Consider the following 13,208-nt stretch of genomic DNA (forward strand, 5'->3'; position numbering starts at 1 on the left):
TGCATGTGAAAATCTCAGGATGGATTGATTTTAAAATTATTAAGACCCTTCGTGGTTTGTGGCCTTTATATTTACAGGACATGTTAATAATGTATGTAATAGTCGCACCATAAGATCAGAGAATACTGAACTTTTGGTAGCTCCTAGTCTAAAATCAGGAGGAGAAAAGGCCTTTAGTTGCTCAGCTCCTCGCCTTTGGAACACTGTCCCAAATCATACCAGGAATGCTGGCACAGTCGAGTCGTTTAAATCACATTTAAAAACATACAGTACTTGTTTGCATTAGCTTTATTCTTGAGCTGGATTGATTGGCCAATTACTTATTTTTCTTCTTTTCTTTTCTTGAAAAGTGTCCTGGGATGCCATGCATGAAGAGCTCATATAAAGTACACGGTGTTGTAATACAGAGCAACACAAGCAGGACCCACCACAAGCGCTATTAGTCCTACATTTTAACCAGCTTGTTTAATACATTAATGCTCAGCAGCTATGGGGTCACAACAAGCAAAGCATTTTCCAAAGACAACAGTTCCAGCATTTCCCAACCAGAGCTAAATTATTTCTCAACTGCACATATCTAGTATATTGATTTCCTATTTAAACCATGAGAGCTACAGTCCCTACAAGCCAGGTCTGTTTTGATGATCTCCTCTCTCAGAGTTTTAAAGTGTGCATGGGTCACACAAGGGCCAGCTGTCAGTGTAATTCCAGCACTATTTAGAGTGTTCCACACTGAATGGCTTCTGAATATGTCATTAGCCAGGGAAGTACCCGCATCCAGCTTGTTATTGCCATTTTGACATGAAACTTAAAACCAAGGTTAATTTCCCTGTGTGGAATAAGCCACTAAAGAGGTTGACTGCGTGCACACTCACACGCTGTGGATTTTTGTAAATATTCACATGGAGACCGCACATGTGTAAAAAGGACAGTGGAGGCACAGTGCCCCAGGAAAACGATCCTCTGAAACCTCTTGAATTTAAAAAGGACAGTGGAGGCACAGTGCCCCAGGCAAACCATCCTCTGAAACACCTTGAATTTAAAAAGGACAGTGGAGGCACAGTGCCCCAGGAAAACGATCCTCTGAAACCTCTTGAATTTAAAAAGGACAGTGGAGGCACAGTGCCCCAGGCAAACCATCCTCTGAAACACCTTGAATTTAAAAAGGACAGTGGAGGCACAGTGCCCCAGGCAAACCATCTTCTGAAACACCTTGGATTTAAAAAGGACAGTGGAGGCACACTGCCCCAGGCAAACGATCCTCTGAAACCCCTTGAATTTAAAAAGGACAGTGGAGGCACACTGCCCCAGGCAAACGATCCTCTGAAACCCCTTGAATTTAAAAAGGACAGTGGAGGCACACTGCCCCAGGCAAACGGTCTTCTGAAACGCCTTGAATTTAAAAAGGACAGTGGAGGCTCAGTACCCCAGGCAAACCATCCTCTGAAACCCCTTGAATTTAAAAAGGACAGTGGAGGCACACTGCCCCTTGAGGACAAACACATCCTCTGAAACCTCTTGAATTTAAAAAGGACAGTGGAGGCACAGTGCCCCAGGCAAACCATCCTCTGAAACACCTTGAATTTAAAAAGGACAGTGGAGGCACACTGCCCCAGGCAAATGATCCTCTGAAACCCCTTGAATTTTTTTTTTTTAATGTATTAGATAACGTCTATATGTATGTAAATGAGGAGTAATGGGCTGTAATACTTGAGCTGTCACTTGCACATAGTGATAGTGTCATTACATTATCTGTCTACTGCTCTCTCAGACTTTGTCCTGAAACAGGTATAGTGTTAGTTATGCATTCAAATACACAGAGGCCCTCTTCGTTCCACTTGACTGTGTTCTCACTGACAAAGTGCTCAAACACTTTTCATTTCCCTGTCTCTCTTTCTCTCTCTGAGTTTTGTACAGTAACAGTGGCATGTGCTTTGAATTACAAGTCTCTCATTTAATTATCTATGTAAGGATTGTGGGGTAAATCAGGATTGCATATGAGAAGATTCCTTTCCACTGTATTTTTCATTTATTTTAGATAATAAAGAGGTTAACAGCAAAAACACTAAAAAACAAACATTGAAGACATTTAATAAACTGTGGTAAGCATTCTTAAATACATTTATTTTCTTCCTTTTTCAACTGAATATGAATTCTAAGAATGCTTTTTAGCTTACTTGACACATAAAATTATCCTGATGATTGGATTTTGATCATCATTTGGAATCCATAGTGCTTTTTTATGTGGGGAAATACCAAAGATACCAAAAATAACCTTGAAAGGGTACATGTCGTTTTCTAAGATTTCTGTGGCAGATATATGTAAAGAGTAAGAGAGAGGGGAATAGAACAATAGAGAGAGGAATAGAACACAGATACATAGGTAGATAGACAGAGCGGGTGTGATGTCTCTATAGCTGTAAAGTGATACAACAGACAGCTAGAATGAGAGAATCAGTTAGTGGGAGTTACAGAAGTAATATTGCTAATATCGAAGGACATGCCTGAACTAGTAACACTATGACATGAGCCAAAACCCTGTGGAAACGAAACACTTTCTTTTACTAAAGATGTGAGAGTTGCAGAAGAACCCAACATAAGTTCACTACTGCATCAAATGTATAATTTCTTTCTTTCTTTCTTTCTTTCTTTCTTTCTTTCTTTCTTTCTTTCTTTCTTTCTTTCTTTCTTTCTTCCTAATTAGCTCCCCCTATCACTCTCTCTACCTGCTGTAAATCAGTGTAAATTGCAAATCAAAGCAGGAACAAACCTGCAGGGCAATGTCTTTAATGTACAATAAGACATCCTCTTCTGGGAGTAAGGAACATATAAACCCCTTTCTCCTTTCATGGTCTCTTTGGATGCTGGCAGAAATCAATAGAAAATACTTCTTTTGGAAACTTAATAATCATTAGATCACAGCTTCAAATGCAAAAACTTCTTAGGCAGCTGTTTGAGTGAGCCAAAGTAAAATAAACAAGAGTTTTCTCACCGCTTTCCTTACAGCAGCTTTCAAAAAGTACCTGATAAAAATAAGTGTTGGTTTTGCGAGCTATGTTCTTAGCATTAAATAACTGCTCACAGTTATCATGTTTTTTTGTTGTTATTATTTTTTATTAGGACAACGGCACCATCAGTGAAATGTAATTCTAAAATATGTGATTTAGAATGAGTACTTTAGGATAAATCATTGCAGAGTATTGTTTCAGTTGTCATCAACTTTCAGTCCCCATTTTTATTTCCTTATTCCCAGTTAGAGACACTGTAGACAATTGATGTTTCCTAGTTTAGTCTGATACAAACATACCCCACCCCTCCACCCCCCCTCTGCCTCCAATTTTTTTATTATTGTAGTCAAGATAATGCCATATACCCCGTAGCAATCAGTGACAATCAGGGAGGCAGTGGAAGCCCACAGAGTCCACCAGCATACCAGATACAATCATTATAGGTTACTTTAAGACATACTACTACTAATAATATAGGGAATAAAGTACATACTGACATTAATTGTATTGAGGAGCACTGGTGACACTATAAATACACACAGCGTTCTTGTTGAATATATTTTGCCCTCCATCTTCTTAAGTCGTAATAGTGTGCTGATTTTGCTGGTTGGTTTGTTGAAGACATGTCTTTGTTCTACTATTTACCTCTGTTATTACTCGTAAGGCTAATAAAACTAAATACATAAATAAAAACTTTTTAAAAAGCCAATGCTACTTTAGGCTCGTGTGCACTGTGTACAACATAATTACAAGACCAGGTTTTAAACTGATGATAAGGAACATGGTAATAAAAGGCAGAGGTATAACCTTGAGCTAACAGCTTTGCTTCTTGGATTGCTAGCCCAGGGAGCTAAAAGGTGTTCCTGGGGATCCCAAATTGGGACAAATTACTGCACAACATTGAGAGCCTGCACAGTAACTGTTCTGGGGCTGCTTCATATCGTAGCCGTGTTGTAGATGTCACTTACCATGACTGTGATTTAATTGTACTGTAATCACAGTTTAACATCACTTTGACGTGCTGCTATTACAGAAGCACAGCAATGCCTGTAGCCCTGCAGTGCCATGAACATGCTTCCCAATCGAATGCAGTTTACTGCAGTCAGGCCTGCTTCATAGAGATAGTGGTTAGCTGTGCAGCAGCGGTATCTAGCAGCAACGCTTCTCTTAATAATAGATCATTTCTCTTCTATACAAGGGCTAGAACTTAGCAATTGCAAAGCATATAATGAATAGAGGAGATGCATTTTTAAGCTGATTTACCCACTGAAATAGGGGCACAAGTCAAATCCGTCACTGTTTCTGATATTCTGGGTAAATTAATTTCTCAGGCATTTTGTACTGTTAGTCATTTTAATCTTTTGCATTTTTTTTTTTTTTTTTTTTGTGTGTGTCATGATAGATTGTAAAGTTTTTAACCTTTGTGCTGCAGAGTATTTCAGTAAAGGATATTTAATTTAAATTTAATTGAAAAATAAATACTGCACTGCTTTTGAATAACATAATAACAATTAGCCACAGTGACTCTTTCTCCTTGGTCCATTAGGGGGAACAGATGAACAAGTTCATATACTTTGGAAGAATGATTCAAACCTACTGCTGATTTCTGATGTGACACAGCTTTGGGGGTGAAACTGTTCTTTGTATATTTTATTAATTTGTCCTTTGATTCCAGAACTTGAAGAAAATGCTTAAATCAAGAGCATTTCAATGAAAAAAGAGACACAGTGCTCTGCGTGGGAGTTAAATATTCCATGTATTGAAACAAGAACCCATGACATTTTGAGTACTGTTGAAATCAAAATATTTATTTTTTTCTGACAAAGTAATAAAAATAATAACATTAAAAATGAAACAACTATCAAAATAAAACAGAGTAGTACACAAGCTGAAACACAAGATCAAGTTAGCTTGTATAGTTTTGCCAGAGGCCGCTGTTAGGCTTCTAGACTGTGTTTGGCTGAACACAGTGTGTGGCTGGTGGTATGGAATTGATCATAAACTTTCAATGAGGACCTCTGAGAAAGTGACTCTAGGTGCTCATTGACAAGAAGGAGTTTCCTTACTTCGCTCTACATTCACAGCACAGTTAATCATGTCCCTTATATATATATATATATATATATATATATATATATATATATATATATATATATATATATATATATATATACTCTCCACAATTACACATTAGTAGCCAGGTTGATAAGCAGCCAGGGAATAAGTTACATTTCCTGAACCTAAGGACAATTATCAAGCAGCAACATTCTCTATAATAATATTGAAAACTAATACTAATAATTAGAGGCCATCTTTGAATCGCTAATGATACTCCTTTTTATTTTCATTCCCAATGAAGACTAACCAAATGCATGTTTGTTTTTCCTTTGAAATGGGCAGCTGCTGTATATAGAGATGTCATGCCTTGTTTGATTGTCTGTCTGCTGTGCTTTTTTGCAGTCTATTCGGGAGGTGACCGGTTACGTGCTGGTAGCCCTGAACCAGTTTGAGTACCTGCCGCTGGAGAACCTGCGCATCATCCGCGGAACCAAGCTGTACGAGGAACGCTACGCGCTCGCCATCTTCCTCAACTACCGGAAAGACGGCAATGTTGGGCTGCGTGAGCTGGGCCTTAAGAACCTGACAGGTGATTCAGTGAACCAGGGGGCCTGCAGGGGGCAGTAGAGTCAGACAAACCCATACATTCCAATCCACAGGACCAGTCCATGGAAGGTTAATGTAACAGGGTGTTGCGTGATACATTGCCGTTACAAATTCTGTCTGATAAAAGCTCTAAAGCTACAAATGCCTGGCTCTTTTGCATTGTAGTTAGGACGCTTGCTTGCAGTGCACGGTGTCGCTGATTCACACCGGCCTCCATCCTGTTACACTAAACTGATACTACCCTTCAAGCATTATAAAGGTGCAGGGATATCATGGTTAAGCATAGGCAAGCATGGTGAATCACAAACACATTTTTTAAAAAAGTAGTGTTGAACAGAGGGATAAATAAATGGTAAACGTTTTTTTTTAAATGTATTGAAAAAGAACTCCCAAATGGCTGTTAAAATTGCTGCAGCCGAAGTGTCACCAGGGTGTCTTCAGTTTCAACTCAGAACACCTTCTTTTAATGGGCATAAGTACTGGCAAACGAGACACCTGCATCTGATTTGCCAGCCCAGTGCCCCCAAACCAAGCACATTAGCGATGGAAATTGTAGCTTCCCACTATGATAATTGCTTCCTTGAAGAAACTAGATGGTAAACAGGTTAGGAAAGAGGAAACTGGCAGCCGTAAATAACATAGTTTTATATACTTTTAGTAATATTACTGACAGCTGCTTTGAAGAGAGACAGGGTGAGTCAACATACCTGGTTTTTGTTGGTAGCATGGTAGACCTTTTCTTGTCTAGACTTCTAGACTAAGAAGTTTGGTGTTGTCTCTTCATGAAGTGATTTTTTTTAGATGTGTTAGAGATGCACAGTTTTGTTATGAGAGGCCCAGTTCAAACAAAAGTGAAGATATTGCTACAGAAGAGCTGTTAGCAGAGGAGCCCTATGCTGGTAAGAGAATTGCAGGCTGCTGTTGAGAGGAGGGCTATAGGCTAGCATTTTCATGTACATAGAGGACACATACAGTGGAGTGGATCTGTGTGGGAAGAGCACTAATGTAATGTTGTTCCCATTACACAGGGCTTTAAAACTTCACTGTCAAGAAGTCCACAACAACAGAAAGCTTTCATAAAACCATAGGAGTGCAATCCAATTCAGAATCATCAAAAACAAAACAAAAAAAAACATCTTAGGAAGCTTTTCAAAGCAAATAAGAAAATGTTAGGTTACTTACCGTAACCCTGGTTACCTGAAAGAGAAGACGACCACCAACGACATTATGTATGAGATATGCCTGCCCATTGGGTAGGTATTGCTGAACTCTCTATACCAGAGCTGCCGATAGGCCCCTTCCTGGGATGACGCACTCAGTCCTGCCCACCGAGAGATTAAAACCGTCGAAGCCATTTCTCTTTTTCCATCGAACCTGTGAGGGCGACTGATGCGACCTTGCGGATGGTGGTCATCTTCTCTTTCAGGGAACCAAGGATACGGTAAGTACTAACATTCCCTTTCAAGTTGAAGATGACCAGCAAATACATTATATATGGGATAATGTGTACACCAGAGCCGTTGCGAGGGAGAAGGAATGGGAGCATATGAGGGACGCATCAGAACCGCATAACCCAAGGGTTAGCTGTGTGAGCTTACACCCTCAAGGACCCTTGTGTCTAATATGTGAAAAAAAAGAAAAGAAAGGTTTTTATATGTGCATGTGTATATGTGTTAGTTTGTGCATGTGTGTATAGCTCTCGGAGTGTGCAGGGGCTTGGAGATCTTGCTATAGGCTTTGTGTTTGAAGTCTTGAAACAGCCGCAGGGTCTGTCCTTTACACAGTTCTCCTGCCTCTGAGCTGCAGAACTACACTGACAGGGAGGAGAGAGCAGCGTTGCAATCCTCCTGTCCTTCACACAGCTCCTCCTGAGCTGCAGGTCTGACAGGGAGGAGAGAGCAGCGTTGCAATCCTCCTGTCCTTCACACAGCTTCTCCTGAGCTGCAGGTCTGACGGGGAGGAGAGAGCAGTGTGACAGTCCTCCTGTCCTTCACACAGCTCCTCCTGAGCTGCAGGACTGACAGGGAGGAGAGAGCAGCATTGCGATCCTCCTGTCCTTCACACAGCTCCTCCTGAGCTGCAGGACTGACAGGGAGGAGAAAGCAGCGTTTCAATCCTCCTGTCCTTCATACAGCTCCTCCTGAGCTGCAGGTCTGACAGGGAGGAGAGAGCAGCGTTGCAATCCTCCTGTCCTTCACACAGCTCCTCCTGCCTTTGAGCTGGAGGACTGCTCTGACAGGGAGGAGAGAGTAGTGTGGTAGTCTTCCTGTCCTTCACACAGCTCCTCCTGAGCTGCAGGACTGACAGGGAGGAGAGAGTAGCGTTGCAATCCTCCTGTCCTTCATACAGCTCCTCCTGAGCTGCAGGACTGACAGGGAGGAGAGAGTAGCGTTGCAATCCTCCTGTCCTTCATACAGCTCCTCCTGAGCTGCAGGACTGACAGGGAGGAGAGAGCAGTGTTGCAATCCTCATGACTCATTGGAAAGATGGCCATGCAATTAGCTGCATCATTAAAGGGAAACGGTGCCAGCCAGCAGTCTGGGTTGGGTGGTTAAAGCAACTAATTCTCATCCCCTGGTGGGCAGCTGAAATGCAGATTCCACCATCAATCTGAACACCAGTGGAATGGCACTAAACCTCTAATTAACTCATGAATTAATGTTCGATATTGCGTTCGGTATAGGTTAAAAACCTATATGTTCTGCATTAGCCTACTATATGTAATTGCATTTTTTTTCATTCAATAATAATTTATATGAACAAGTTTTGTGTTGATCACAAATAGTTTTATTTCCTAAGTATGTTTTACTGTGTAGTTAAAAGTATACTTAATCAAGTATACTACATTTATTTTGTAAAAGTGAACTGGGCATGCTTAGCCATGTAATTACATTGTTATAACTGGACAAGTATAAGAGCAGGTGTGTGTGTGTGTGTGTGTGTGTGTGTGTGTCTGTGTCTGTGTCTGCTAGTGTGTGTCTGACTGCTGTACCCAGCCCTTCAGTTTTGATAAAAGACTTCTCCACAACAGCTGTGGGAAATAAAACAATTTATTTTATGTACAGTAAATAAAACTGAACAGGTTTTCAAGACAAAAATCTTGGGTTCCTGCTAGGGTAATAGTTTTTCCAGTGGCACCAGAAAAAAACAAACACTCTAGGAGACAGGAAACTGGCAGCCATAAATATAGCCTCTTAACAAAGTAACTGAATTGAGTTACATGTGCACTGAAGACACCAGAGTTACAAAGTCCCAGCTTGTTAAAGGCTTTATTAGTATTTTTTTATTTGATTTTATTAAATTATAAACAATGCCTAAAGGGAGAGTCAGTGGGAGTCAACATACCATGTTTCCACAGTATAATATTGTCTGTTAAATAATACCTAGGGCAAACAGTAAACTATATAATGATAGTAGCGATTAATGCTGCTGTAAAAAGCCTTTTTCACTTTATTGAACTGCAGTGAAAATGTATGAAATAGAGAACTTCCAGTCTGTGACTTTCCCAGACACAATGTGCTTTTGTGGAAACAGTCTACAGGGTAGCCAGCAAAGTACTGTACAGCTCAGGCGTAGGTCTGGGAACAGTGCAACTCTTTCCTGGTTAGCTGTGTTCCTAGTTATCTGCTATGTTAGCTCCACTCTGCTTGCTATCCAGTGGCGGACATGTGGATAGTATGTAGCTAACAACTTGTTTTTTCAATATTTTGTGTAACTAGTAGTGCAAATGCACTTACATAGAGACCCAGTCCCCATAACAGCAGTAGTTTATGGCACTTTAAAGGCATGATTTAAATATTACTTTTCGTTTTAGACTCTGCAATTTTGATGTTGGGCTTGTTAATGTTAATACTACAAAACTAGTAAGAACACCACAGAATGTTGATTTAAAGGTTCTTCTGTGCAGCTTGCTTCTCCATTTAGTTTTTTTGCATTGCACCAAGCATAACAAAAATGCAAACAATTTAGAAGTGATGTTAGCCAAGACCTGCTAATTCAATTCCTTAATGACCTTGTTTCAGGTTAGACTCGTTTAGGCTCAACGCCTTGTTTTCAAGCATGTCTGAAATTGCAGAAGATCACATGGTGCTGTCTGAGCAGTGAAAGGCAGCTATGTAAATGCACCGCCAAACATTAGCAAACGCACCGAGAATGTCAGGTGTAAAATCAGCCCAGCACCCTGGAGCCCCATAGTCTCAGAAACACCTGAGGCGATGCTGAGGCTTCGAAAAGGCAGAGCCATAGGGAGTCCATCCTGGAAGAGGGCCGAGATAGCAGAGACGACTAGAAACTCAATGGGTTTTAATGAAAGAATTTCAACTGTAATTGTTTTTTTTTTTTTTTTTTTTTTTTTTTACACCAAAGAGCAAAACATTCAGGATTAAAAATTATTACTAAAAAGCGACTTTGGTTAAAAAATAATGTAAATGTGTCATGTTGATAGAAGGTTGGTTTAAACTGTAAATAAAGTGAAATCAACCATTCTTAGTGGTTATTCCTGCTGATTTGAAGCATTTAACACCGCAAGGATGCTTCAGGAATACTCTCTCAGGTCCTAACCTGTGCAGTGGATCATGCTATTTCCAAGCAATAATGTGCCCTACAGTTAGCTAGAGAAAATCGAAACTCAAGTACAATCTACTAATAAAGATTGCTAAATGAATTGTCTAAATGTGTTATTAGACATACTAAAACAGTTTCTTAATACTGTGTAATTAACAGTAATAAGTAACAACAATAACAAGTTATTTTTTGTCTAAAAACCTAATTGGATAGAAATGTATTCGGGCGATCATTGCAATGGATCACACCAAAGTAGACAAGGATTTAACAGATTCCTTTACTAATATTATTTAAAGATTTTAAAGCGTACACATCATCATAACAAAACAGAAGGAAAACAGAAGGAAATATCTCCTCTGTTTTGTCCTTCCACCCCTGAATCTAAGGATCTCTGACTTGAGGGATGTGCATTTTATGAAAAGCTCAAAGTCTCATTTCCCTCCAGTTATACACGAGTGGTTTACCCCAAGCCATGCATGTAATTGCGTTCATTATTTCAACCTCCTGCACTGCAATAACTATGAACAATAATCACTTTGATTTTACAACCATTGTTCATTTGGAGGGGAAGAAAAAAAACTGGCTTGCTCCTACATTCAAATAAACAATAAAAAGTGTTTTCACTGTTCGTGCATTCCTGCATTGATAGAACTGATAAAGCTGAGTTGCAGAATTGGTTAAATAATCCTTTATGTATAAATATAAATCAGAAGAAAAAAATAAGGGGTATATTATTGAGTTCTGTTCTCTATTTAACCTCTAAGAATGTGTTTTGCAGACCAAAAATGTCACCCTGGCATTTGAATGACTATAGCTCAGTCTTTGTTGTGAGTTGGTTGAGGCAGAAGGTCAGTAGGGCTGAGAGATTAAATATGAATTTCTTAAACAATAGTGGATGTCTGGGTCCAGTGGCCTGCTCAATAAACACAGCAATGATTTACAGGTTCACAAATCCCAGCAATATTGCTCTGCCAAGCCGCCTTGGGCATTGGGAGGAGAAATGTCTGACAACACACCTTCATCGATGGTTTTTTTGTGCCAGTAATTTTGAATTACAGTGTGAGTTTTCAGCCCTTGCTAGTTGCACATTACTGAGGCAGCTTATTTTACTGCATTGCAACTGTCCTGTGTTTTAGAGATGGTTGAGTTCATTTCTTTATGAAGGCATAGTTCCAAATTTTTGTCTTCTTATAATTTTGGGTCATAATGTTTCATCACATATCCATCATAACTGTTTATCTGCCAAGATCAATCTCTTCAGCAAAGTTAGTTCATTAGTGAACAGAGATTAGTTCAGATATTGTAGATCCTATCAAAGTTTTTATACACTATGTTGTATGTGCTCCGTGGGCTGCCTTTGCTGGTAGTATCACGTGAGCTGTTCAGTGTGTTGATCTGTAAATAAATCCTGTTTGCCTTCCTGGGTGTATCAACTTCATTCTCCGTCTCGATCTCCTGCCTGTCATTCGGCAGCGAATTCACGCACCCACACGTCAGACGCCTAGTCACAAGCATTAATACCCTGTATCTTTCTAAATAAGGGATTTAGAGGAGCTTCCTAATAAAAGCTCAATCTCAAAACAATAAATGTGTGAATATAGTAACTGTGTACAAAATTAATATTTAAAATAGGATTTACATCTCCACCCTTACTCTGGTCTCACCGCAGTTGGATATGCGACGGATTACTGTATATACTTTTTCAATATCTGCGGTGGCTATCAGGCTGCAGGTAATTTTCTGCAGTTTTGTTTGTGGTCCCAGAAATTATTTTCACTGGATGTGAATCTGATGAGACTAAAACCTAATTAAAAACATCAAAGCAGTTAGCAGAATTGTCATGGTTCTCCTGAAGTATGTAAAAATGAATTGTAAGATAAAATTATGGAAATGAGAAACCGATATTAGATATGTCACTCTGTAACGAAGAGGTCACTTTCATAAGAAATGCATTACTTTGCATGGCTGTAATTTCCTCAAGTCAGGGTGGTAGGAAATTGACACAGCTTGTCTTATCAATACCAGCCCATGTTCTCACATTATGATAGCAACGCGTCAAACCGATAAGCTGTTCAGAATTGTTCCGGCTTTGCACAAACTGATGAGTTCTTGGTCGTAGAGAGCAGAGAGAGATTGCTGTACAGTAATGACATTAGTGAAACAGTCCCACAACATTGTGGTACATTTCCATACGTTTACTGAACTGTGCATGTTATAATCCAGTAATAAAGTACATCTGCAACAAGAACTGGCACTCACTTTACAAGGCTTCCTAGCTTTGCATCGAAGAAACAATTAGACATGCATACCGTATGGTTTTTATTTGTGCTCATGTTACCTCCCTTAAAAGTTATATTGTATCGATTCTGTTTCTTAATTTTTGTTTATTTTTTTCTAAAATTTAGTTGTCACCAATGTTTTTTACCCCAGTTTTCTACTCAATTTGTAACCCCCTGGGGCATGGGAAACAGAGGCTCAAAAGGCTTGCTGAAGGACAATACAGATCTGAATTGCTCCACTGCAGGTGCCCTATCAGCTATAGAAGTTGCTAGTGTGTGATGAACTGTGGCTTGCCCTACCAACCTAATCCCTCCCTATCTGGGCAGCACTCTGCCAATTGTGCACAACCCCCTAGGAACCCCTGGTCACAGTCTTTAAAGACATAGCCTGGATTTGAACCTGCGATCTCCAGGCTATAGGGCATATTCTGCACTCCATGCAGAGCACCTTTACTGGATGTGCCACTAGGGAGCTCTCTCCATTTCTTAATTAAATTCATAGAAAAGCGTTGATTGTGAAACAAGATCACTTGTTTTTCTCCCGTAACTTGAATGAGACAATGATTCTGTTTCACTGATAATGTAAAACATTTTTAAAAGGCAGCTGCTTATTTTTTATTCAAACTGAACACAAAAAGTGAGTTCAGTTACATTGCTTTTCCTGGATTAAGATTTCTTAATGACTCCTTGCAAA

The 13,208-nt window shown here is 39.7% G+C and overlaps 1 protein-coding gene across 6 annotated transcripts in view; it reads left to right on the plus strand.

The window, feature by feature from the left end:
• LOC121323145 (receptor tyrosine-protein kinase erbB-4-like) overlaps positions 1 to 13,208 on the plus strand; it is a 294,760-nt gene that overhangs the window by 167,710 nt on the left and 113,842 nt on the right. For all 6 annotated transcript variants that reach the window (XM_041263966.1, XM_041263969.1, XM_041263970.1 and 3 more), the window contains exon 3: positions 5,469 to 5,655. In XM_041263966.1, coding sequence (XP_041119900.1) covers positions 5,469 to 5,655 — 187 coding nt within the window. The remainder of the gene's footprint in view (positions 1 to 5,468; positions 5,656 to 13,208) is intronic.

The sequence above is a fragment of the Polyodon spathula genome, chromosome 11 (genome assembly GCF_017654505.1).
Source record: "Polyodon spathula isolate WHYD16114869_AA chromosome 11, ASM1765450v1, whole genome shotgun sequence".
In the NCBI taxonomy this organism is placed as follows: domain Eukaryota; kingdom Metazoa; phylum Chordata; class Actinopteri; order Acipenseriformes; family Polyodontidae; genus Polyodon; species Polyodon spathula.